This window comes from Dendrobates tinctorius, unplaced genomic scaffold, assembly GCF_039654945.1.
Source record: "Dendrobates tinctorius isolate UK_male_01 unplaced genomic scaffold, ASM3965494v1 ptg000254l, whole genome shotgun sequence".
NCBI lineage: Eukaryota > Metazoa > Chordata > Amphibia > Anura > Dendrobatidae > Dendrobates > Dendrobates tinctorius.
The window spans coordinates 116,569-143,975 of NW_027361921.1; the positions used below are offsets into that span (position 1 = coordinate 116,569).

General features: G+C 44.4%; 1 protein-coding gene across 1 annotated transcript; it reads right to left on the minus strand.

Annotated features, from left to right (window-relative positions):
• Nucleotides 1-2,007: 2,007 nt before the first annotated feature.
• DNAJB11 (DnaJ heat shock protein family (Hsp40) member B11) lies at nucleotides 2,008-27,024 on the minus strand. Its single transcript, XM_073558076.1, has 10 exons — nucleotides 26,776-27,024; nucleotides 22,421-22,577; nucleotides 21,700-21,797; nucleotides 20,760-20,892; nucleotides 18,620-18,762; nucleotides 14,814-14,896; nucleotides 14,676-14,733; nucleotides 12,892-13,003; nucleotides 5,609-5,768; nucleotides 2,008-2,171 (listed from the first exon to the last, which is right to left on the minus strand). Exons 1-10 carry the CDS (start codon nucleotides 26,847-26,849, stop codon nucleotides 2,107-2,109), a joined length of 1,083 nt encoding a protein of 360 aa, XP_073414177.1. The 5' UTR covers nucleotides 26,850-27,024; the 3' UTR covers nucleotides 2,008-2,106.
• Nucleotides 27,025-27,407: the final 383 nt, after the last annotated feature.

The following is a 27,407-nucleotide window of genomic DNA, read 5'->3' on the forward strand; positions in this document are numbered from 1 at the left end:
CCCATGGATGCGGACCAGATGGCCAGGCCCCTTGGCTGAGAAACAGCCCCACAGCATGATGCTGCCACCACCATGCTTGACTGTAGGGATGGTATTCTTGGGGTCGTATGCAGTGCCATCCAGTCTCCAAACGTCACGTGTGTGGTTGGCATCAAAGATCTCGATCTTGGTCTCATCAGACCAGAGAACATTGAACCAGTCTGTCTCAGAGTCCTCCAAGTGATCATGAGCAAACTGTAGACGAGCCTTGACATGAAGCTTTGAAAGTAAAGGTACCTTACGGGCTCGTCTGGAATGGAGACCATTGCGGTGGAGTACGTTACTTATGGTATTGACTGAAACCAATGTCCCCACTGCCATGAGATCTTCCCGGAGCTCCTTCCTTGTTGTCCTTGGGTTAGCCTTGACTCTTCGGACAAGCCTGGCCTCGGCACGGAAGGAAACTTTCAAAGGCTGTCCAGGCCGTGGAAGGCTAACAGTATTTCCATAAGCCTTCCACTTCCGGATGATGCTCCCAACAGTGGAGACAGGTAGGCCCAACTCCTTGTAAAGGGTTTTGTACCCCTTGCCAGCCTTGTGACCCTCCACGATCTTGTCTCTGATGGCCTTGGAATGCTCCTTTGTCTTTCCCATGTTGACCATGTATGAGTGCTGTTCACAAGTTTGGGGAGGGTCTTAAATAGTCAGAAAAGGCTGGAAAAAGAGATAATTAATCCAAACATGTGAAGCTCATTGTTCTTTGTGCCTGAAATACTTCTTAATACTTTAGGGGAACCAAACAGAATTCTGTTGGTTTGAGGGGTTGAATAATAAATGACCCTCTGAATAAACTTTTCACAATTTAAAAAAAAATTAAACAATGAAATAACATTCTTTTTTGCTGCAGCGCATTTCACACTTCCAGGCTGATCTACAGTCCAAATGTCACAATGCCAAGTTAATTCCAAATGTGTAAACCTGCTAAATCTGCAGGGGGTTGAATACTACTTGTAGGCACTATATATATATATATATATATATATATATATATATATATATATATATATATAATTTCTTTTTTAAAGGAACTTCATAAATATTTATTGAATAGCGTGATAGACATTCAGGTATGAAGTGAGAGGGGCTCATACTTATGAATATACACGATTCCAAGAGTGTGCAGTTCTACAGAATGTATGCACTATTAATTTGTTTTTTGTAAGAAAAAAAAGGTGTGTTTTATTAAAGCATTCAAATTAAACAGACTGTAAACAGTGTTAAGAATCATGTAGAATTATTAGGCAATTTTTCTTTATTTTTTTCATATCACTTCCTTTGCTTCAAGTATACACTATCCATTGTGCGTACTAGTTTATGTAACAAGTGCCTCATTAAAAAATGTAGGCAAAGAAAAAACAAAGTGGAACAATGAGCTACTGTAACCAATCACCAATCCAAAAAATGTAAGTAACCAACTGCACATTTCTTTTTTAAAAAGTGTTAGAATATATTACTCTTATAATGGGCATGACAGATCTCTACGGTGCTGTGCTTTACTAGAAACAGCCCCAACCCCAGCAAAGCAGGCACAGGACCGAAGGAATCAGGAGTCAGTTCTATGTAACCAGAATAACAAGACAGGAAGAAATGAATTCAAGTGCAACAGTAGTAAACATCGATGGTTTGTTGGATGTACTCATTGTTAGCACAGCTCTATATACCTAAGGAACTGCGTGTCCTTATGGTTTAATAAATAACTTATTGTTTTGCTGGAGAAGGTTCATAGTTCTACTCTTAAAGACCTCTGTACTGCCACTAATGGAGAGTGTGGACCCAGAGAAGGCAAAGCCCCGCAATTGGGGAAAAATCCTTCCCGACTCCGGTACGCTGCAGTAAGTATAACCTGAGCAGTGTGTAAGATATCCAGTACCAGGAATGTAATGACGACAGTCATTTCTGGGATTCTGTGCCCTCTTGCAGGTTTCATCACTTTTGATCAGATATAAAAATGCTCCAAACTATATGAAGACCAATTCAATGGATCATTTATTTATATTAAAAAACACCAAAAAAGGAAACCCAGAATAAATAGATCCAGTTACTCTTTAGCCAAAATGTCATGAATTATTAATAGCCCTGAAGTCCATTATAAACCTTCTGCACCGATCCATGTTTCAACAGCTGTTGGACACCTAAAACACAAGAAAAAAAAAAAAAAAAAAAAGATCACCACATCTTGTTTATGTGTCGTGGTTCACACAAATAAGAATCTATAAGAAATCATATTGTAGTTACAAATATATTCAACAGAAAACAAACAGTGCTCAGATCTGTTGGTCTAGTGCCTGTAAATCCGGAGAATAATCAGCTAGTACAGTTTTATAGGCCAGATATATTCTATATACTGTGCACACACACACAGTTCATGTGATCCTGGCAATGCTACATCCTCCTCACCAATATTACGTCCATCAAATGCAAATAACACTGGATAGTTCTATCGTTAAAAGGGTTAAATATTAGAGGTGATGGAAATCAATTTGAAAGACCCGGACCACTTTTAAATGAATGGGGGGGCCAGAACATCCAGTGTTTACCACAATTTCATGTGTGTGACAGCACGAGAAACACCGGATCTGATCGTCGGTAAGTTTGTTACTGCAAACTTGCTCACAATCGAACCGATGATGTCAGTGAGGTTACCGGGGTTCATCAGCTATGAATTCCGGTGACCTTTCCCTGTCATCGATACATACCGTAGGAGCGTAATCACGCTTCTGTGTTATGCCACCGTACAAATCACCCAGATGTAGCAGACATGGAGTTGTTCATGGAACAGATAGTCTTCTTGTCAGACAGGTGAGTAATATGGTGGTGTATTGTTTTTTATTTTACAGTACCGTATATATTCGTGTATAAGCTGAGTTTTTTTTGTGCTGAAAACACCCCCCTCGGCATATACATGAGTCATTGTCCAGAAAGTCGGCGGGGGGAGGGGGAGCAGCAGCAGGAGCCGGCAGCTGTGGCTAAAGCCTGTGCCGCTGCTAAATAGCACGTACAGTGACAGCAGCAGCCGCCGGCTTCCAGAAGACATCATACTCACCCTCCTCCGCGTCATCACTGCATCTCCATTGGTCCCGGCGCCAGCAGCTCTTCCTGTGCTGAGCGATCATATGGCACCGCTCATTAAAGGTAATGAATATGCAGGCTTCTCCACTCCCACAGGCATGAAGCTCATATTCATTACCTTAATGAGCGGTGTCACGTGATCGCTCAGCAGGAAGAGCAGCTGGAAGACGGCACCAGCGAGATGCTGCGAGGGCACGCTGGAGAAGGGTGAGTAGGATGGGTTTTTTTTGTAATACCAAGCATGCATACCAGGACGTGAGGGGGGAGAGCCATGCATACAACGACGGGATCGGGGGAGCCACGCATACCAGGATAGCAACGGGGGGTGGGTGGGGGAGCCACACATACCAGGACAGCGACGAGGGGGAGCCACACATACCAGAACAGCAACGGGGGTGGGGAACCACGCATACCAGGACTGCGATGTGGGGGAGCCACGCATACGTCTTATAGACGCCTCTCCACTACTAACCTGTGGGCTTGATGTTAGCTAACATTACAAAGCTGACATCAAACCCACAACGATTACCCCACTTCCTTGAGAAGTCAGTGTTCGGGGTCCACGCACGGGCACAAGGTGATCAGTATGGACCCTGAACTTTACTGTTTGGGTACACCCATTACTAGTCATAACTTTCTGATAGATGCGAGTCCCAACTCTGGGACCGCCACCTGTTTCCAGAACGGAGGTCCCCTGATGCAAGATTAGGGCTGGTGGTTGAGCACCAGGGAATGATGAGGTTTGAGCGCATGGTTTGGCTCTCTCCATTCATTTGATCAACAATGGAGTGAGCTGATACATGCACTACCACCTTTCCACTCACTGGTGATTAGGTGCCAGGCAGAAGAAGGAATTAGGGAATCCCTGTTCTGGAAGCACTTGTGACATGCATCCATCAGACATATATGGCATATCCTTTTGCTATGTCATGAATAACTCAGGGGACAATCCCATTAATTTTAATTGATGTTTTTATATTTCTTTTAAAACTATAAAACTAAAAGGCCAAATTCAACAAAGCTATTTTGCCAGAAATCTGGCATAAAAATCCGCAAAATATTGGCGCAATGCAAGGGTGTTCTAAACTTTTGTGGCTTTTGACACCTGCACACCATTTTTGCACAGCTCCGACACAGTGGGCATGACTATTTCCGATTGTCCAATTCATGACAAGCAGTGGCGTTAATTACGCAACAATTTACTCTAGACCCCAGTAAGATTTGTGGTGAGGTGCATGCCACTTTTTAGACATGCTGGATTCATTAACATGTGTGCGCTGGTCTTGATGAATTGGGCCATCGGCTTTAACACATAACTTTTAGTCAATTTCTTTTAAAGAGGTGGTCTCATTCAAACAACCAACGTATAAAACTGAAGATTTGGAACCAGATAGATGATCCTTGCAAGTCTTATATCAGAAGCCCCAGATGAACACACGCCATCGCTGGAGAAAGTTGTGCAGGGCCTTTCATTCAGTAATCTAGTATTGCATGCTGGCTATTCACATACAGAGTAGACCTGCCTCAACAGGGATAAGCTTTACCAATGGTGGCCACATGGCCCGTTAGGCTCCTTGGGAAAGTAATATTCATTAGACAACCTCTGTAAATAAAGTGCTAAAATCAGTAGGATTTCTGAAGATATTGACATGATTTTGAAAAGACTGGCCCCAATTCAACGAAGCAATTTTGTCAGAATATGGCATAAAATGCTTAACAGTCACAAAACTATGGCGCCGCTTGAAGTTGTGCAAATATTTAGCAACTAAGTGTTTCCAAGCCAGTTTTTCCCAGGTTTGGCAAAATGGGCGAAGCAGGGGCGGGAGAGGGGGTGACCCCCAGCTCGTCTAACTCACGACTAGCTGTGGTGTTCCCAATGTCAGAAATCTTAGGCTGGTTTCACACTTGCGTTGAGCGTTGATGAGGGATGCGGATGGCTGCCTACTTCCTCCTTTCTTCCTCCGTGAAGCTCCGCCTACTTCTGTATGCGTTCAGCGTTTCCCTGCGTACCTAGCTTTAACACGCAGGGACATGCGTTGTATGTGGATGCGTCCACATGCGGCGATTTGATGTGTGCAGAGACCACACGGAAACGCAATGTTAAAGATAAGTACGCAGGGAAATGCTGGATGCATGCAGCAGTAGGCGGAGCTTCACAGAGGAAGAAAGGAGGAAGTAGGCTGCATCCGCAGCCCTCCTCAACGCAAGTCTGAAACCAGCCTTACTCTAGTCAGTGACTCAGACACTCCAGACTCATGAAGAGGCATGCACTTCTTCATGGATCCGGAGCGTCTGACTCCACTACGCCTCCTCATCATAGTTACATAGATAGAAAAAAGACCTAGGTCCATCGAGTTCAACCTTTCACCATCAATTATAACATTTGAAAATGGCCAGTCTTGGTGAATCGGGGCCTATAAAATGAAATGTTAATTTGATGAAAACAAGAGGATTAATCTGTGCCGATTTCCTTCCTTTCATTTTGGAAGCAGATACATACCATTTTTTTGCTCCTCTGTTAGCTGTTCCTTTGGAAATTCCACATCAAAGGTAATAACTAGGGATCCTTTAATGTTATTATTGTCAAAATTTGGAAGACCCTCTCCTTTCTTCCAAAGCTTCGCTCCTGGTTTTGTTATTTTATCTCGCATTATATGAACCTATGAGTAAATTAAATCAGAATGAATGAGATGACAAGTTCTCTAAAAGCTTATATGCTCCATAAACTCGATGTGCCTGAATAGCACAAGAATAATAGAAGACATTTGTTAACCCCTTCCTGACACCCACCATCCATGTACACACAAACAGCACATGTGAGAAGCTGAGCCCAAATCATTATCGGCAGCATTCTCATTACTTTTTACAGAATTTTTTAGCTGGGTATGGTGTTTCTATATTTTTTCCTTATGGAATGAATATTTTTGTATTATATTAGTTGGGAACATGATGATACAAGGTACAATAAGTTAATTTTTATTTATTTTACACATTTTCCCATCTACTTTAGGGGGAAAGGAAGTGATTTCTTGGACACATTTTAAACGCTGCTGTCTCTCTTGACAGTGGCATTTAAAGGGTGAACTGAATCAGCTGTCACCTGCGCTGTATGGAGAAGCTCAGTTCCTAAGTCTGCTTCATATAGTGATAGCATATGACATAATTACATGGTGCTGAGAGAGACATTTTAAGTGTTGAACTTTTAAAATGGTTATATTGTTACTCTCGAAAGTCGGCTGGGTAATGCAGCCATCACCTGTGTTGTATGGCGCGGGCTCAGCTCCTGAGTCAGCTTCATTTAGTGATTGTGCACGGCTGTCACTAAAAGGTTAAAACCAGAAAGACGTAAACAGTCTGAACTTTTTTTTTTTTAATCCATTGAATGTTAGAAATAGATCACTTAAAAACGGCTGAAACCTGCTTGAAAAAACTGAAGTAAAATGGATGTCTTCTGTCTTCACGGCTCGGTATGTGCACACGGTGCGGATTCTGCTGTGGAATTTTCCGTGCAGATTTTGCTAAATCCGCAGGTAAGATGACCTGCGTTTTACCTGCAGATTTACTGCAGTTTTTGTGCGGATTTCCCCTGCAGTTTTACACCTGCGGATTTCTATAATGGGAGCAGGTGTAAAACTGCTGCGGAACTGCACAAAAGAAGCGACATGCTGCAGTTTTAAATCCGCAGCAAATCTGTGCGGAAAAATCTGCAGCATGTGCACTGCGTTTTTTGATTTACATAGCCTTAAATGGTACTGTACATCACTTGCAGTTCTGCTGCAGATCCGCAGAGCAAAATCAGCTGCGGAACTGCAGCAGAATCCACACCGTGTGCACATACCCTAAAGGGGTTCTTCAAGAATGTTGTAACAGTGGCCTATATGGCATACATCAAGCTCTGACCTGTCCTAGTCATGTGTCAGGATGGGCTGCTGCCTGAAGATTCATGTGTCATCTATCAGAAAAGCAGCAGTAAGTGAAGGGAGGAGGGGGTAGGAAAAGTAAATTTTTGGTACACACAGTGATTCAATGGTAATGTTTCTCCTTGCAGAGATTGACATGCTAAGCATGCTGAGATGAGGAGACTGTTAAGCCGCAATGTTCCTCTGGGAAATACGTAAATTGTCTCTTCAGAGAGGAAAAGGACTAAAACTCTAGTAGCAATCCTAAAAGTCAAAATCAACCCTTTAACGAGCCTTGTCACATGATGTAGGATGAAAGCCAAACCAGAATGTCACTAAAATCTGTTTCTTGTAGTCCTCATTGGGGGACACAACCATGGGAAAGTCTGCTGCCACCATTATTGCATTTACATATACAGTAATTGACACTTCCACAGCAGACCTCTCCTGCTTGAGTCAGGCATCCTCAGTTTTGTGAGAAAGAAGTAGGTGGGGAAAAGAAAAGAATTAAGTGAAGACGTAAATAACTGCACGCCCAACTGGGCAACCAAGGGAGGGGGAGCCGTGTCCCCCAATGAAGACTACAAGAAACAGATTTTCTGGTGACTACCAAAAATCTACTTTTCTTGTTCGTGTCATTGGGGGACACAGAAACATGGGACGTCCTAAAGCTGTCCCTAGTACAGCAAAGAGTCATACTGTTACCACCCTAGTCTTGCACCATAAATCAAGATGAAGTCTGGGCTACTGCAGCCTGCATTCTACAGGCACAACTGAGGCTGGAGAAAGGTAGCTCATTCTACAGAGGCTGGAGAAAAACTGGCCATTCTACAAGACAAGTTTTATTTTTCTCGCTACAGGCCTGCCTCATGGCTTAGTGAGAACAGGTTATGATGCTGCTCCTGTGCCCGACACCAGACATGTCTTGAGCTGGCATGTGGCTAGGAGAGAGGCTGCAGCTTGGAATACGTTACAGCAGAAATTTTGATCACATTTGCAGAGAACCCTTTTAAGGACAATGTTCATTTGCAAAGCGGATGAAAATAGGAAATTCTCCGGGTCTCGTGAATCGGACACACAGATCAGATTTTAAAACAAATGTGTGCATGGATCAATGAAACTATGGGTCTAGGACAGCACATGGATGTGTACAACGGATGTGTGAATACAGCCTTAACTTGGTTTTTGCTCCTGAGCTCTTGACCCTATAGGATATCATGATTAGAGATGAGTAAATTTGTTCTGATTCGGTTCCGAATACGATCAGAATCGAATACTGTTTTTGCAATATCCGTCGAACACAGCCGGACGTCATTAGAGTGAATGGGAGTAGAAACTACCGGATATGTTCGGAACCATCATAAGACATACATTCGGCACGAATAGTGTTCCGAATATGGCAAATCAGATTTGGGGACAAAATCCAAACAAATTCGCTCATCTCTAATCATGACATTCTGTATGTAATACGCATCATATTGATTCCATTTAGGATTGTATTGTGTACATACAACACTGCCAGGAATCTCCTTTTCCTGGATACATACAGTATATGCATTTACTGAAAGCAATCTCACTCTTGTAATATTGTTTATGACTTCTGCTAGAAGATATTGTCAGGGATCCATGATATCTCATCTATTGTAAATGATGGAAATTTACTTTTTATACTTTATATATCATATTGTTTTTAAATGCATTATGCAATATAGCCTCCATTTTTATAGGATTCACATTTGGTTGCTTTCATACTATGTAGGATCTTTTATAGTATTTATGCACAAGACCATTATTGTATTGGACATTATTGCTGGTATAATAGGTTCCCTTTAAAATAGCCATAAAACCAATCATCAGAATATTAGACCCATAACTAAAGGCATGTGTGCAAAGGCCCTTTAATGCTTATTAAATCCACTCTTTGCATGCAATATTACATTTTGGAATTCAATTAACCCCTTCACCCGAAGCCTGTTTTCACCTTCCTGACCGGGCCAATTTTTACAATTCTGACCACTGTCGCTTTATGAGGTCATAACTCTAAAATACTTTAATGGATCCCGGTGATTCTGACATTGTTTTTTTTTGTGACATATCGTACTTCATATTAGTGGCAAAATTTCTTCGATATGACTGACGGACAGGTCACTTTTCTCAGTGGCCCAATTCCCTTGCCCGTGAGTCTGCAGTCCATGCACAGGTTGATAGTTAGGGTAAGTTTGCACGGTCAGGATTGCATCAGGAATTGCTCAGGATATGACGCAGGTAAAATCTGCACCTGAGGTCACTGGCAGGTCGCCTGCGTTTTTGATGTTTTACATGCATTTTTGTATGCGTTTTTTTTCATGTGGATTTGTATGCATTTTTTTGTAAGCTAAATAAAGATATATATTAAAAGAAAAAAAAAAAAAAAAAAAAAAAATGATTTGTGATGTCATTTCTGGTCCAACTTCATCTAACATTTGTCCAACCCACACTCCATTACACACACATATAGACAGCCACATCTCTATAGACAGCCACATCGATACATGTATAGATACAGAGATATATCTAGCTATAGCTATATCTGGCTATTAAAATAGGGTGCCCCCCCAAACCCAAAAAAAAAAGACATGGACTCCCGCGCAATTTTCTGTGCCAGAGAGGGAAAGCTGACGGCCGGGGCCCAATATTTGTAGCCTGGGAAGGGGGGTAATGCCCATGGATCTTCCCAGGCTATGAATATTAGCCCGCAGCTGTCTGCATAGTCTTTACTGGCTATTAAAATTAGGGGCCCCAAAAAACAAACTTGCGTAGAAAGGCTACGCAGACAGCTGCGGGCTAATATTCACAGCCTAGGAAGGGGCCATGGATATTGGCCCCCCTGGCTACAAACACCAGCCCGCAGCCTCCCCAGAAATGGCGCATCTGTACGATGTGCCAATTCCAGCGCTTAGCCTCTCTCATCCCACGGTGACATATGGAGTAATAAGAGGTTAATGTCACCTTTGATTGTCTGGTGACATTAAGCCCGGTTAATAATGGAGAGGTGTCAATAAGGCCTGTTTCACACTTCTGTTTTTTCAAATCCGTCAAAATCCGTTGGTTTCCGTAAAAAAACGGATCCGCCATTTTTTTGCAGGATCCGTTTTTTTGTCCCATAGACTTCCATTAGTGGTTACCGCGGATCCGTCAAAAAAACGGATCCGTTTTTTTAAAAACGGATCCGTTTGCATCAGTTTCCGTCAAAAAAACGGAAACGGATCCGTTTGGCGGACACAAAAACGGAAGTGTGAAACAGGCCTAAGACACCTATCCATTATTAATCCAATAGTTAAAGGGTTGAAAAAAAAAAGAGCCAGAAAGAAGTATTTTAATGAAATAAAACACTACACAATTTTAACATTTTTATTATACGCCCAAATCCAAGCAACGGCATCGACCACCTGAAGAAAAAAAAACAAAAACAAAAAAAAAAAAAAAAAAACAACCTTATACTCCCTGATCCAACAAAGTCCTAATAACGATTGTCCCACGACGAGTCCAGCTCTGCTACTTTTTTTTTTTTACGCCATGTTCTATTGGGGACATTTACTTGCCTATTGTGGACCTGCGCTGCCTATTGGGGACCTGTGCTACCTTTTGGGGACATTTTCCTGCCTATTGGGGACCTGTGCTGCCTATTGGGGACCTGTGCTACCTTTTGGGGACATTTTCCTGCCTATTGGGGACCTGTGCTACCTTTTGGGGACCTGTGCTACCTTTTGGGGAGATTTTCCTGCCTATTGGGGACCTGTGCTGCCTATTGGGGACCTGTGCTACCTTTTGGGGAGATTTTCCTGCCTATTGGGGACATGTGCTACCTTTTGGGGACCTGTGCTGCCTATTGGGGACCTGTGCTGCCTATTGGGGACAGTTTCCTGCCTATTGGGGACAGTTTCCTGCCTATTGGGGACCTGTGCTACCTTTTTGGGACATTTTCTTGCCTATTGGGGACCTGTGCTACCTTTTGGGGACATTTGCTACCTTTTGGGGACATTTACCTGCCTATTGGAGACTTATGCTGCCTATTGGGGACATTTACTTGCATTTTAGGGACCAATGCTGCCTATTGGGGATTCTGGCATCACACCAGTCTGAGCATGAGGTAAAAGTGGAGTTCCACCAATATGGGCACTGGTCAGGCCGCAGTGACGGGCACTGGTCAGGCCGCAGTGACGGGCACTGGTCAGGCCGCAGTGACGGGCACTGGTCAGGCCGCAGTGACGGGCACTGGTCAGGCCGCAGTGACGGACAGTGCAGTCTGTATTTCTCTGTGTGGGCAATTTTATTGCTGGTATATTGTTTTTGTAGCGCTGTATATATGTTGGTATTTTACTAATAGCAATGTTGAATCCCTAGGAAACAATGATATCAAGAAAGAGAAAAAATTGACTTGAAGTGTAGGATATTTGAAAAACAAAAAAAAAAAAAAAAAATCGGTACGTTTGATGATTTAACTTTACTTCATTTTTAATATTGTATTTGTTCCTATTTTGCTTTATTACTTCTAAATAAGATATGTGCAGTGTGCATATGAATTTGTTCATAATTTTTTTTAAAACTATATTCCGGCCCTCCAATGGTCCGAAGGACCGTGATCTGGCCCCCTGTTTAAAAAGTTTGAGGACCCCTGATCTACACTGAGTATGTTACCGGATATGTGACCAGAGATAACCCCCGGTCACGTACACGGCAGTTCTCACGACAAGCAAGTTATCGCGAGAACTGCAGTGGATGCGGACTACCAGCGGCGGAACAGGTAAGAACTTTATGTAAATTACTAAACATGCGTAGTAAGCTGCATTTATGCAGTTACTACGTATGGGACTAATCATTACAGTTTTACCGCATCTAATGATTGTCTATGGGAAATTTACGGTGCGGCGCTGCATCGTAAACAGACATGCTGCATTCTGAAATGACGCGTCGCATGTCTGTTTACGACACTATGCTGTAACATCTGGACGCTGCGGGTTTGACGCTGCGGCTGTACGCAGCGTCAAACCCGCAGTGTTTCCTGACCGTGGAAATATACCCTTAATCTCTTGCAAAGTCATCAAGGGCTTACACTGCCTCCTCCGATGAGATGATCCAGGGCAATAACTGCGGTTGCACAGAATCTTGTGCATGGAAGACAGGTGACTGGGAGAAGAGTGACCTGTCCCCCAGATACCGGCAGAGAAATAGAAAGAGAGGCAGGAGAGATGGAAGTGCAGTGTTAGATCCCTGCACTTGAGACTAAAAGTTCAAGGCTGGATTTCTCTACAATTTCCAAATGAAATACTACAAGGAATTAATAAGAATTAAGTGGCCTTTACACACACACCTTTATTTAGGTCTCCAATATGCTGATGACAGGTTTCCGTTAAGACCCCCTTAACATACATTTGGTTCTTCGCCAAAACTTCCTATATTGTAGAACAAATCAAAGCTGAAATCATTTCCTATGAGAAGCTATGGTTCCTTCAGTTGTGAAGCCTGGTGCCTACCAGTACTTGCGGTCTCCTCATCTTGGCATGTCAGGCTTAACATGTCACTCTCCATAAGGAGAAACGTTACCACATGGATCCCGGTCAGACGCCTCTCACAAAGCCAAACCAGATCTCACACTTTGCACTGATGAGGGGCAGTACCCCGAAACACACTGTCTGCAAATTGAGATTCTAGTTTTGGCTTTTATCCCAAGTCTTGTGGCAAGGCTCATTGGAGGGTCGATATTGACTTTTAGGATTACTACTTCCTATAGGTGGCGCTAGAGTTCTAGACCTCTTCCTCTCTGAGGATACAATTTGCAGTACTTACAGAAAAAAGACAAAACCCCATAAAAGGTGCATTCTGGCGACTAACATTTTTAACTTACTTTGTGGCTGTCCAAATGTGAAATATCCATTTCAAAACCAGTAAGTGCTTCAACTAAAGAAATAGTCACATTTGTGTAAAGGTCGTCCCCTCTTCGTTCAAATATAGGATGTCTAAAAAATGCAAAACAGATCATTTTACCAACCAAGCAGTTCTGACCTGGAGCAAGAAATGCCACTGCAATTACGGCTGCAGTGGTTGACAAAACCAAGACATTAAGAAAAAAAAGAGATAAAATCAAGTCACCCATGGGAACACTTTCCCCAGGGCGGGCCTGTATAATAGAAGCTGCAGCAACCCACTAGATTCTAGTAATTATCGGCACAGCAGAGGTGTATTTAGTCAAGATCTACAGTACCTCAGATTATGTGCATATTGAAAAGGAAATATTTTTTATCTATCTGATGTTTTATTTCGACATTGCCATTTATTTTTTTTTCATATTTCACACAATGTCCCCATAAGGTCATAAAAGACATTTCAATATTTAAATCAAATATTTATACTGCCAATTTCTTATGTATATGGGACTAGTATATTAGACCTAGTCACAGAGAACCTGTCACCAGTTCTTTTCATGTCTGAACTAAGACTAGCACCTTAAGTAGCGCCTGTGCAGCATTCCATAAAGGGGTACATCACTCCTTGACTCCCCCTGTATATCTCCCAAAACGCTTTTGAAATTCTCTGGCGCTCTATGTAAATCCTACAGGTCCGATATGCGTCCTCGCTGCGACGTCTATCCCTCTTCCCGGCTTCTGATCGCCTGTTCTCCTGCTTTGATTGACATTGCCCGTGTCCATCCACATAGCTGGGTGAAATCTTGCACCTGCGCAGAGACATTGCTGGCCCGCCCCTGCACACTTTGCTCTGCCCTACTGAGAGCAGAGCTTAAAACATAAAGGGACATGCTTTACATAACTTAAAACATAAAGTCGTTAATAAAGGTGCATAGTCTTAGTTCAGACATGAAGAAAAACTGGTGACAGGTTCCCTTTAAAGGAGTAAATTCTGCCTCCTGGCTGCAAAGCTGAACTGATCAGGGTCTTCTAGGTGCCAACAGCTCATTCTTACTTCCAGCATCCAGCAATCACATGACTGCTGGGTCAGGAGGAGGAGTCGCTGTCAGCGCTTCCTATGCTGTATATGTAGCGACTATGATGGGAGAGATGGTAGTAAAGCATCTTTGCATTCTCTGTGGGAAGTCTGGCTGTGTCTGACAGTCTGTTCCCTGCTCCTGCAGCCACATGATCTCATGCAGCCACATACTTTGCAGTGACATTTTAGAACATCACTGAAAAGTTAACGGTGGACCGCCCAGACATTTATAGTCTACCAATGGCCCAAAAATAGTTTAAAGCAAGGTCGAAGGAACTATATCAAACCCCTCAATCCCTGCTACACACAAAAAAGAAAAAATAGTAATAGATGTAGGGAGCTGCTAATTGCCTGACATGGCCCCTTTACATTATGTTTTTATAGGTTGAGCATCTTAAAATGGATATCAGTGGTGACTTCAGACATCACCATCTATGATCTTCTCATACAGATTATTTTTCGTGGACTTAAATAACATAGTTAGAAAATTATGGAAGAATAGGCCCCATCTATAAGATTAGCAGTTTTTCCACTAAGAAATAAAGGCAGAGAAGGACAACTTGTAGTCAGATTCCAAGCTCAAAATGCAATCATTTGCAGGAAAGGAACTTTTAGAGAAGTGAATTCTGAAAACCTAACAAAGAAAGTAGAAAAATATATGGTTATCAAAGTGACCATAAGCCTTACTTGAGAACTTTGATACGAAAGCGCAAGTCGCCAGGCTCTCCATCAATATGGGGTTCACCTGCAAACGCAAAGAGGGGATTTTAAGAGCTAAACACAAGTGTGTAATGAACATAAAAATATAATGGAAAACACGCTCACCTTCCCCAATGAACGGATACTCCATCCCATCTCTAACTCCGGGCTCAATTTCAACTTCTAATGTTCGTTCCTCATTTACAAGTCTAATTTGGGTGACAGAAAAAGAACATTAAATTAATGGTTTCCTTTGAATTGCAAGTAGGTGCACACGCTGCGGATTCTGCTGCAGATCCGCAGCGGGTACAGTACCTTTATTTCCTATGAAAAAAAAACAAAACGCTGTGCACATACTGCGGGTTACAATCCGCAGCATGTCAATTCTGTGTGCGGTTTCACACCTTATCATTATGAGGTGTTAAACCGCAGGGCAAAACCGCAGATAAACCGCAGGACTTTTGTCCTGCGGATTTTTCATCAAAATCCGAACAACCAAAAAACTACGTGTGCACCTACCCTAAGGGGTTTTTGGACACAGGTCATCCAGATGAGTTGGGTGTGCCATTTGCGGGACCCCTGCCAATCGATCAGCTGTTATATGCCCCAGCAAAACAGCTCCTATTCTTTTCAAAAGCTGATTAGTCGGGTGCCGAGTGTCAGATCCTCACTTACCTCATTAATTACGTACCCCATAGATATCATATGGTGTGACTGGACAACCCCTTGAATTAATGAATAAAAAAAATAACTAAATAAATTGCAGTATGCCAGAATCAGTTTAAGGGTTCACTCACACTTGCGTATAAATTAGGACTGTGGAGTCAGTGTCCATTTTGGTGGAGTCAGTATAAAATGGACCCCCTACGACTCCTAAAATACCGTATATTTCCGTAGTTTTCGGACTATAAGGCGCACCGGACCATAAGAGGCACCACAAATTTTCAGAATGAAAATAGGAAAAAAAAATGAATGCGTCAAATGGGGGTCCGTCTTACAGTCGTGACTTCAGCTTATCCGGGGGGGGGGGGGGGGTGCGTGATAATGTGACCCAGACTGGTGCAGCAGGATTTAGCGATGCGGGTGCTCCGCGGACATTTTGTGAAAGGCCGGAGCCCCTGCACATCCATTACTGCGATGCGGTGGTCTACGGGAAATCCCATCCCAAGGCTCATGCTGCAGGTTCGGCGGTGCTCAGTGGTGTGGGGGCTTCGACGACATTTTGTGAAAGCCCGGAGTCCCTGCACTTCCATTGCCTCGATGCTGTGACCTCCGGGAAAATGGCCGCTGGAGGCGGCACATACGCAGGCTGAGGTCTTGGCAACAACATCTCATCTCCCGAGAGATCTCAATCTGCACATGCGCCACCTCCGGCGGCCATTTTCCCGGAGGCCACAGGATCGAGGCAATGGCAGTGCGGGGACTCCGGGATTTCACAAAATGTCACTGGACCACTGAGCACTGCCAAACCTGCCACAGTGAGAAGGGAGTGAGATCATCACCCTGCAGCGTTGGACCAGACTCCTGCAGCCACTTTGCTAATTGTAAGTTCGGTATATTCCGACTATAAGACTCACCCCCGTTTTGGCAGGAAAAAAAGTGCGTCTTATAGTCCAAAAAATACGGTACATAATAAATTTGGTTGAGTAGTACAATGCAGTATATGCTGTAACTTTTTTCCTAATAATTTGGGAAAGTTCTAAAATGTCCCATGTCTGTTCTGTTCTTGATCTAAGGATCTGTATCTGTGCTGCACTTTATGCACATGCTCAGTAGTGAGGCAGGGCTGTGGAGTCGGAGTTGAGATGAATCTGTGCTTCACTTGATGTACATGCTTAGTAGTGACCAGGGCTGTGGAGTCATAGCTGAGATGAATCTGTGCTGCACTTGATGTACATGCTCAGTAGTGACCGATGCTGTGGAGTCGTAGCTTAGATGAATCTGTGCTGCACTTTACGTACATGCTCAGTAGTGACCAGTGCTGTGGAGTCGTAGATGAGATGAATCTGTACTGCACTTTATGTACATGTTCAGTAGTGACCAGTGCTGTGGAGTCGTAGCTGAGATGAATCTGTGCTGCACTTTATGTACATGCTCAGTATTGACCAGTGCTGTGGAGTCATAGCTGAGATGAATCTGTGCTGCACTTTATGTACATGCTCAGTAGTGACCAGTGCTGTGGAGTTGTAGCTGAGATGAATCTGTGCTGCTCTTTATGCACATGCTCAGTAGTGACCAGTGCTGTGGGGTCATAGCTGAGATGAATCTGTGCTGCACTTTATGTACATGCTCAGTAGTGACCAGTGCTGTGGAGTCATAGATGAGATGAATCTGTGCTGCACTTTATGTACATGCTCAGTAGTGACCAGCGCTGTGGGGTCGTAGATGAGATGAATCTGTGCTGCACTTTATGTACATGCTCAGTAGTGACCAGTGCTGTGGGGTCGTAGATGAGATGAATCTGTGCTGCACTTTATGTACATGCTCAGTAGTGACCAGTGCTGTGGGGTCATAGCTGAGATGAATCTGTGCTGCACTTTATGTACATGCTCAGTAGTGACCAGTGCTGTGGGGTCGTAGCTGAGATGAATCTGTGCTGCTCTTTATGCACATCCTCAGTAGTGACCAGTGCTGTGGGGTCATAGCTGAGATGAATCTGTGCTGCACTTTATGTACATGCTCAGTAGTGACCAGTGCTGTGGAGTCATAGATGACATGAATCTGTGCTGCACTTTATGTACATGCTCAGTAGTGACCAGCGCTGTGGGGTCGTAGATGAGATGAATCTGTGCTGCACTTTATGTACATGCTCAGTAGTGACCAGCGCTGTGGGGTCGTAGATGAGATGAATCTGTGCTGCACTTTATGTACATGCTCAGTAGTGACCAGTGCTGTGGAGTCATAGATGAGATGAATCTGTGCTGCACTTTATCTACATGCTCAGTAGTGACCAGTGCTGTGGGGTCATAGATGAGATGATTCTGTGCTGCCCTTTATGTACATGCTCAGTAGTGACCAGTGCTGTGGGGTCATAGATGAGATGAATCTGTGCTGCACTTTATCTACATGCTCAGTAGTGACCAGTGCTGTGGAGTAGTAGTTGGAAATCAGGGAAAACTGAGGAATCACAATTTCATTCTCCTTACCGTAGAACCGTTTTCCATTTTGCCTTGCTCCATTTTAATGAGCTTTGGCCCAGAGAAGATGCAGTGTATCTGGATTGTGTAGATATATGGCTTCTTCATTACATGGTAGAGCTATAACTTGCATTTGAGGATTGCACGATAAACTGTGTTCACAGACAATGGTTATTGTAGCTATTCCTAAGTCCATACAGTGATTTCCACGACCAAATCATGCCTGCTTTTAAAATGCAGTGCTACCTGAGGGCTCACTGGTCACGTCTACTTTGTCCCTTGTGCACTTGGATTTCTCCAGAATCTCTGAATTTTTTAATGTTATTTTTGTATTGAAGATAGTCGGGTATTCAAAATCTTTGCAATTTTACATACAAGAACATTTTTCTGATATTATTCCACAATGTTTAGATGCAGTTCACACATTGGTGATCTCCTACCATCTTTGCTTCTGTGAGACTCTGCCTCTCTAACAGGCTCTTTTTTTTCTTAACATGCCAAGTCATGTGACTTAGTTGAAAATTGACCCTACAGATGTTTTTCATTAGTACCAGACATCTTTCCAACGTCTTGCTGACAAGTTTTTGAGATGTGTTTCTGTTATCAATTTCTAATTTTGTTTTCCAAATGAAATTTCTAACTATCACTTGGATCTGTGTTCCGTTGGGAACAAAACATGGCTGTAAGATTTCCAGATCCTTGAATTCTTGCTGTTTGTCAAACCTTACAAGTATTGTATATACTCATGCACACAATTTGTATAATGAAGCATAACCCTGTCCTTGACATACATACTTGACATTAGGACATTCGTCACAAACAACTTCCTGAGTCATCTGAAAACGTCCAGGCCCCAGCTGTGTTGTCCTCATTTCTTGTCGACAATTACATTTTCTCTTGCCTGGCGCTTGACGGGCCACAGGCTTATTTCTTACAACCTAGCGAGAGAAACAAATTAGTTAATACATTAGGCATGAAAGCAAGAGTGGATCATGGCCTAGATGGCACACCAAGAGGAAAAATGTGAATTTCCTAAACAAATCATGGGGCTGAGATAAAGCTTCTGAGACAGTCAGACACCTCACTTTCTGTTACGGATGGTAAAGCATCTGCCAAAGCCCAAGTGTTGGAAGATGATTTGTGGAGAAAGTTTGATGTTCGCGGTGTGCAAATTTTAAGTAGACATTGTAAGAGATGATCTGCAAAATACAGTAACAGACAACCAGCATGGATTCATGAAGGATAGATCATAGAAACCCAACATGTTGGTTGGACATGAGGAGGTAACTGCAAATTTGGATGTTGGTAATGCGGCTGATGTGTTTTATATGGACTTTGCAAAGGCATTTGATACAGTTCCACATAACAAGCAAGAGAGATGACAGACAAGAAGGATTAAGATATCAAGGATGTAAACACAACTTAGTTGATCAAGTATAAAATTAGCAGGGCAGGAAAAACGAGCAGATATTAACAGCGGACGCTAATCCTAGTGACAACCACTATATATTTATGGAAAAAACATTTACACTTTTACGACATCAAGGCATATGTAGTTATATGAAAAATACGTGTGTCTGTGCAGGTGTGCTATAGACTCCATAAAGTGAAAATCTGCGTAGATGTCAATGCGAACGTTATAGCCAAGCAGTATAATTGACCTAAATAAGAGAAAAAGTACATATGTATTCTATAGAATCAAATAAAGTGCAAAAGTGCTTAGGACCTTTTATAAGTGGGCTTATGCCCAATAGTAAACATGAGGTAATGAATATACAATGTACTCACATGGAGTTATCATAGACTTATCACAACCCTTCTAAAACTGGTGCCATATAGGTAACAGGAAATCTACCTGTGAAGGTCAGCGGTGACTGATCACACACAGATGTTTACACCCTGATGTGCTTTTCGATGTTTGCCTTTGTCAGGGGGCGATTGGTGACGTCAAACTACAAAAGGTTCAAAGAACAAAAGGAAACCACCAATCATTGGCTTCCTTTTGTTCTTTGAACAAAGCAGTTTGCTCAGCAACTTTTAGTTTGTTATGGCACTGCCAGCCAGAGTGCCGCTCAGATACTTGGAGCTAAAGGACTAATTCTTAAGTTGCACAGACAGATTTCCAAGTGTTCTAGAGTATCAGATACATTTTACTCCAATTGTCCTATCCATTCTGGACCATTTGCACAGATACCAGCAGGATTGTCATTGAGTGTGTTGAGATGCTCTGCAGCACGGATTCATTTACTCATTTTTTGGACAATTTGAACTCCATACTACTAAGCTAGTAAGTGGGACATTTCATAACCAGTATACTTTCATATTCAGAGAAATAAAGGTTGACCCACAGTACACATTGCAATTTTCATTTATTGATCTGTTTCCCTATTGGCATAGGTTTGTCAGATCCCTTGCGCAGCAGTGGACACACCTGGGTGGGAGCGTCAGATCTTACTGTCCATTTGACAGCTTATTTAGCGTTAGGCCTCATTCAGATGTCAGGGATTTTTCAGGTACGCAAAATAAAAAGATCAATTTTCACCTGTGTTTTGGATCTGCATTTCATCTGTTTCGTCAGAGTGACAGGTTTTACTATCAGGATTTCATAAGAGTTTATCTCTTACGAAAGAAATAATGCCAAACTTCTTGTATCCATTGCAATGTTAAAAACAGATAGTAGATGGATTGCAGGCGCATTTTAGCCATGTGCTTTTGCGATTTTCATGGACATGACTTGTAGTGGTGATTTTTTATTACTGACTGATCAAAAATGGACAAGTCACGGTCCACAAAAACAAGGACATGTGAACCACCCCACAGGCCAGAACGGTATGTATTCTATACCACACGTACATGATACTGAGGTGTCCATATGTTAATAAAATAAACCCTAAATGGGGAGGTCATCATCACCTGAATGTATAACAAAAATTACCTCTACAAAATTCCCAGAATAAACTTCTTCCAGCGTTACTTCCAGATCAATTATTATGTCACTGCCACGCGGAACATTTCTGTCTTGCTGTCGGGGATTGCCTCCAAACATGAAGCCAAAATCTCCAAAGAAACTAAGAAGATACAAAAAGATGTATACCACGTCTGTGTATTATATTATCTACACATCATATCATACTTAACAGCTGGACGCTTGTACTATATTCTGCAAAGTGTATTCCAGAAAATTACAGATGACCGAATATAATACTGTTCTGGAACAATTGGACTTTGTATAACAAACTTTGGTATCACGGCCTCATTCTGGAGAAATAAAAAGCATGTGGACGGCCAAGGGGTAATTAATTTTTCCTTACATTCATGCCTTTTGGTTCGGGATACTTTTTACTCCTGGCTGCAGAATAAGCTAACTTTTCATTCTTCGGAGCGCATCTCAGACGATTTATGGCCATAAAGATCAACTTAACATAAATCAGCAGAAAGGAGCTCAGAAGAAGAAAGATAAGAGTTAGAACCTCCAGTGTCTAATCATAAGGTAAGCAGTGATATAGAGGGGTTAACGTTTCTCCTTCTTTTGCTAGAATTTGTTTTTATATTGTAGTAGCCTTATAGTCTCAGATTCAAGGATTTTATACTTATCTCATATGCAATGTTTTCAAGAGTCTGCAAAAACATGTTTTGGGTACATGGTAAATAAAGTCATCATGACCTGGAGGGCTTTTTAAAGAGGTGTCGATATCCTATAAAGCTCTGCTTGGTAATGATAAACATGGCAGATAGAATACAGTAAGGTCCAATTCACTGATGGCCCAGAGGACACAAAGACAGAGATGCCTGCAAGCAGCGATGACCATGGTGACAGCGGACTCCTGGCTTTGAGGCTAGCCTCACCGTCTATATAGTGTCCCTGGACTACTTACTGTGAGAATATATCTCCATGGGAGCCCTGGTGGCCATCTTTAAGTCCTTCTTCACCATATGCATCATACTGTTTTCTTTTTTCCTCATCAGAAAGCACCTAAATTCAGAATTCATTTGAAGAAAATCAATACAATGGGATGAGTGGATGGATCAGTTATAATTCAACTCCACCCAACTTTATATAATGAGGTGTCCCACCACAAGGCAACATTGGGGAGTCCATCATGTAACCCCAGCCTGTACACGCCACACTAAATGCTCAACAACGAACGTCACAGGAAGTGGGAGACATGGCCGAATTTCCACTCCACTGGGAATTCAATGTTGCTCCTTAGGTCATCATAATCTGGTGGTGGCGGGACAACCAGCACTCTAACCAATGAGATGACTTGTAGGGACTCTGCTGCCCCAAAAGTACCATCGCTCCGCACCTTGTGTAGTGGCTGAGAATCGTAGCACACACGGGAAAGGACCAGAGTGGGGCGCTACTCAACATACCGAGCTGTGACACTTCTGGAGCTCCACAGTCCCTTCAACTGATGTGCTGAGGGCAAGACCCCCACAAATCTCATGATGACAACCCCTTTAACATAATATTACATTCTAAGAATATAGGAGGTGATTGGGTCCATCAGATGTGTGGAGTAGTCAGCATGTTATCACTAAGTAGCAATGTACAGGGACGCCAAGAGCTACACACAGCTTACAGACTTCACTAACCTCATAGGCAGCACCTAAATCTTGAAACTTCTCTTGTGCTTGTGGATCATCTAGATTTCGATCTGGATGCAACTGCAGAGCCAACTTTCTATATGCCTTTTTTATCTCCTTCACAGTAGCACCGCGAGAAACTCCCAGGATTTTATAGAAATCACGTCTGAAATAAGACAGGCAATAATGTTATAACAACTGATGCAGACATTCCAGATTTTGCATAATTTTATATTAATAGTTCTCCGGTGTGACACTAATAGGACATTATTGACGAGGCAGCCAGAAAAATGGAATAAGTGAGGATATTTATTAGGACCATGCTTTCTCATGTTTGGACGTTTTTGCCCATAGAATGGCATTGATTATGTGACGTATGATAATGTCCCACCTGGTTACACGCTTCCTCCATTACACTTTTCCTGTGCGGCTGGAATGTGCCGCTTCTCCACAATCTGGTCTCATTCATGTGGGAACAGGACAAATGTTGAATCAGCCACAGACGTAGACACCAGCCAGGGACGTAGACATGAATTTACGGACAAATGTAAAATTGTCACTAAATATAGTCAGGTGAGATCATGCAAGAGTGTGAAAGGTCCGTTCCCATGTATCAGCATTCTGATCTGGATCACAAACTGCATGTGTGAGGAGACAGTATGGGATGGGGAGGAGTGTGTGAGGAGACAGTATGGGAAGGAGGAATATGTGAAGAAAAAAGCAGTATGGGGAGAGGTGATGTGCCAGTAGTGGGAGAACGTGAGGGGATAGTATGCAAAGAAGTGTGTGAGATGATAGTATGGAGGGAGAAGAGTTTGGGGGGCACAATATAGAGACTGGGTAGTTTGTGAGGGTAGCAAGGAGTGACAGTGTGAGGGCACAATGTGGAGGGGTCAGTATGTGTTTGAGGGGTTATGTAAAGGAGAGGACAAGGCAGAGATGGACCATAAGAGGGTCATATTTTGTTCAGGGAGCACAGTGAGGCAATTATTCGGGGGCACAGCGTAGGGCAGATATTTTTATTTGAAAGCATTATAATCACATTGTTATTTTTAAGGGTACTGTGTAGGGATGTGCTGCAGAAGGCCAGAGAAGACGGAAGTCTGCAGAGAGGGGTTGTGTGTGTTAAATGTCATTATGGCATCTGGACAAGAAGAAAAGAAACAACCACAATCAGACAAGACGTCACCTATTAGGTACCTGGAAGTAAATGTTTATTTGTGATCCAGCCTGCGTCTCATCAGTATTGTGGTTCCTGCATGGTCCGCAGCCTGATAATGGCTGGTAACTGCAACTCCCAGCATCCATTGTTAAAGCAGTGGTCCAAAACCAATATTGATGCGGATCTGCAGCGGATTCGGCCCTGTGGATCTGCAGCAGTTTTTGCTGCGGTGTACAGTACCTTTATTTTCTATGGAAAATGAAAACCACAGTGCACATGCTGCGGATTTTTCGGCGTGGATTTGCTGCTGTTTCAAATCCGCAGCACGTCACTTCTTTGTTTAGAATCCACTGCGGTTTTACACCTGCTCCATTGTACAGGTGTCAAAAAGCAGGGTAACTGTTTTTTTTTTTTTTTACCTAATTCAGTTTTGATGAAATTTAACTTGAGAATCCCAGGGAATGTTGGGATACCCAAACAAGCTGTCATCAGGGGGAAGAGGCTCCGGGCACTGCTGCAGCATCTGTCTCCACCCTGAAAAGAAGCGTCATCAGTGATGTCCGTTTCAGGGCTGGGCTAGTCCCTGCTCCAGGGAGCATACAGATGTATGCTCAGTGTGAGCTCCCATGTCACTGTGCAATAATCTTTTCAATCCACAGTGACAGTACGCTCCCTCACCAGCTCTAATGAGAAGTGACAGGATGGCAATTGTGCACTGTCAGTGCGTATTAAAAAGTGAGATTTCGGTAAGCAGGCACTAGCCCTGCTACCAAAAGTGACAATTATTTTGAAGAAGGGGCTGGTCTCTGCTCTCCTTGCTTGTAGCATTCTTTTGTTACAATGCCTACTGACGTGTGCTCTCTTGAAAGCTCGTCACTTCTCATTAGGGCCAGCAAGGAAGTGCACTGCTACCGTGCATTGAAAAGAATATCGCACATTGATAAGGAAGCTCATACTGAGCATACATGGGAATTAGCAACCGATAGTGACTTTTTAATTAAAGGATATTAGAATACTGATTAGATTGCTACAATAGATATTTAGGATTAAAATCAATAAGTTTAGTGACGTGGTCACATTCCTCACGGGGGTTCTGGTGACATATCCACGCCCCGACCGGGGGGTTCTGGTGACATATCCACGCCCCGACCGGGGGGTTCTGGTGACATATCCACGCCCCGACCGGGGGGTTCTGGTGACATATCCACGCCCCGACCGGGGGGTTCTGGTGACATATCCACGCCCCGACCGGGGGTTCTGGTGACATATCCACGCCCCGACCGGGGGGGGGGGGGAGGGTTCTGGTGACATATTCACGCCCTGACGGGGGGGGGGGGTTCTGGTGACATATTCACGCCCTGACGGGGGGGGGGTTCTGGTGACATATTCACGCCCTGACCGGGGGGGGGGGTTCTGGTGACATATTCACGCCCTGACCGGGGGGGGTTCTGGTGACACATTCACGCCCTGACCGGGGGGGGGGGGTGTTCTGGTGACACATTCACGCCCTGACCGGGGGGGGGGGTTTTCTGGTGACACATTCACGCCCTGACGGGGGGGGGGGTTTTCTGGTGACACATTCACGCCCTGACGGGGGGGGGGTTCCTGGTGACACATTCACGCCCTGACGGGGGGGGGGGGGAATCTGGTGACATTCACGCCCTGACGGGGGGGGGGGGGGTTCTGGTGACATATTCACGCCCTGACTGGGGGGGGGTTCTGGTGACACATTCACGCCCTGAGGGGGGGGTTTCTGGTGACACATTCACGCCCTGAGGGGGGAGGGGGGGGGGAATCTGGTGACATTCACGCCCTGACGGGGGGGGGGGGGGTTCTGGTGACATATTCACGCCCTGACCGGGGGGGGGGGTTCTGGTGACATATTCACGCCCTGACCGGGGGGGGGGGGGGTTCTGGTGACATATTCACGCCCTGACCGGGGGGGGGGGGGGTTCTGGTGACATATTCACGCCCTGACCGGGGGGGGGTTCTGGTGACATATTCACGCCCTGACCGGGGGGGGGGGGGTTCTGGTGACATATTCACGCCCTGACCGGGGGGGGGGGGGTTCTGGTGACATATTCACGCCCTGACCGGGGGGGGGTTCTGGTGACATATTCACGCCCTGACCGGGGGGGGGGGGGGGTTCTGGTGACATATTCACGCCCTGACCGGGGGGGGGGTTCTGGTGACATATTCACGCCCTGACCGGGGGGGTTCTGGTGACATATTCACGCCCTGACCGGGGGGGGGGGGTTCTGGTGACATAATCACGCCCTGACCAGGGGGGGGGGGTTCTGGTGATGTATTCTGATCCTGTACACATGTAGCAATCAACAACTTATCAAATAGTGTGACGTGGTTACATTAATAAAGTATTGTGCCATCTGACAAAATAAAGGTTCCTATATGTATAATAGAAGCGTTAAAGGGGTTGTCTAGATTTGTGATAAAAGTGCAGTCACTCTATGCAACTACAGACTTCTCAATATTCACAGTGCCCGCACCACACAATGTCAGGATTTTGCGGTGCCGGTGATAAGATCAGGAGATCACGTGACCACAAGTGTGAGATTAGCATACATGCGGTCACATGCCAACTAGACGTGAGCTGCCTCATTCAGTTCCCTTGCACTGAGTGAGGTCGCAGCATGTCAGAATGTGGACAGGGCATACTTGCGATCACAGGACGGCCTGCTCTTCATGCTGGCCCCAGAGAATCCTGACAGCGCGCAGTGCACACTCTATGAAGATCTGTGGTCGCATAACGTGGCTGCAGACTTTCATTATAAACCGGGACAATCCCATAAATGAGAAAACGAAGCCCTGCAGCATCCCCGACCCTGCCCACGTGTAATACGCTCACTGTCAGGATGTCCTTTCCTGCTGGGCTATGGGATCTCACTGTCGGCACGTGCCGGAGTGTACATGGCATATAGGTGGTCACATGACGACTACTCAGACTGTGATAGGAGGGGCCCCCTGACCGTATACCCGGGTGCAGGCCCCCTACATGCATCTGTGAGGACTGATATCTTCCATACTGGTTGGGGCCACCTGCTGGATCCCTCACTGCCTGCTGAGGACAGGCCTCTGCTGGGACACAGCTCGCCCTCCCGCCACAGTCCAGCCTGCTCCCACCGGTGCCGGCAGCCGGCCATCTAGGAGACGTGTACATGCCACTTCCGGGCTCCGCACTTACCCGGCCGCTACCATTCCCAGCACGTACAGCAGCAGCACACACAGGCTGCTCAGCGACGACGGGCCGATCCTCATGGCTGCTGTACTGCTATGACCCAGATCCCGGCTGTCACCACATAAGCGCTTCCCGGAGCCCGTGCACCTCTCAGCGCCGCTCTACAGATAACGCGCTGTTTCCTATACACTCTGCATGGAGCCAGTTACAGCCAATCACACGACACAACGTCGGCGCCAGCGAAGCAGCAGCAGCCAATCAAAACTTTCATGTTGTCGCTTCCGGGATCTGTGGTCCAATGACAGGTAAAGACATGGCACGTTACGATTCTCACTCGCCCGGCCAATCCCGTGTCTGATGCTGAAAGGCCGGCTTCCTTTTCTGATTTGTCGCCTAAGGCAGTGGCGTCCATATTGTTGGTGGCTTCCGCCTCCTTCAGTGACAGCCAGTAGCCGGCTATGGGTGGGCTGCTCAGGATTTTGTCCATACAGAGGTGCCGGTGTTATTCTATACAGATGGCCGTATATCCCCAGCACTGTGTCATAGGTTACATAGCTACATACAAGTAACAGAAGAAACGCTGCCCATAGCAACCACTCACAGCAACCAATCACAGAGCAGCTTCTGTTCTGCAATTT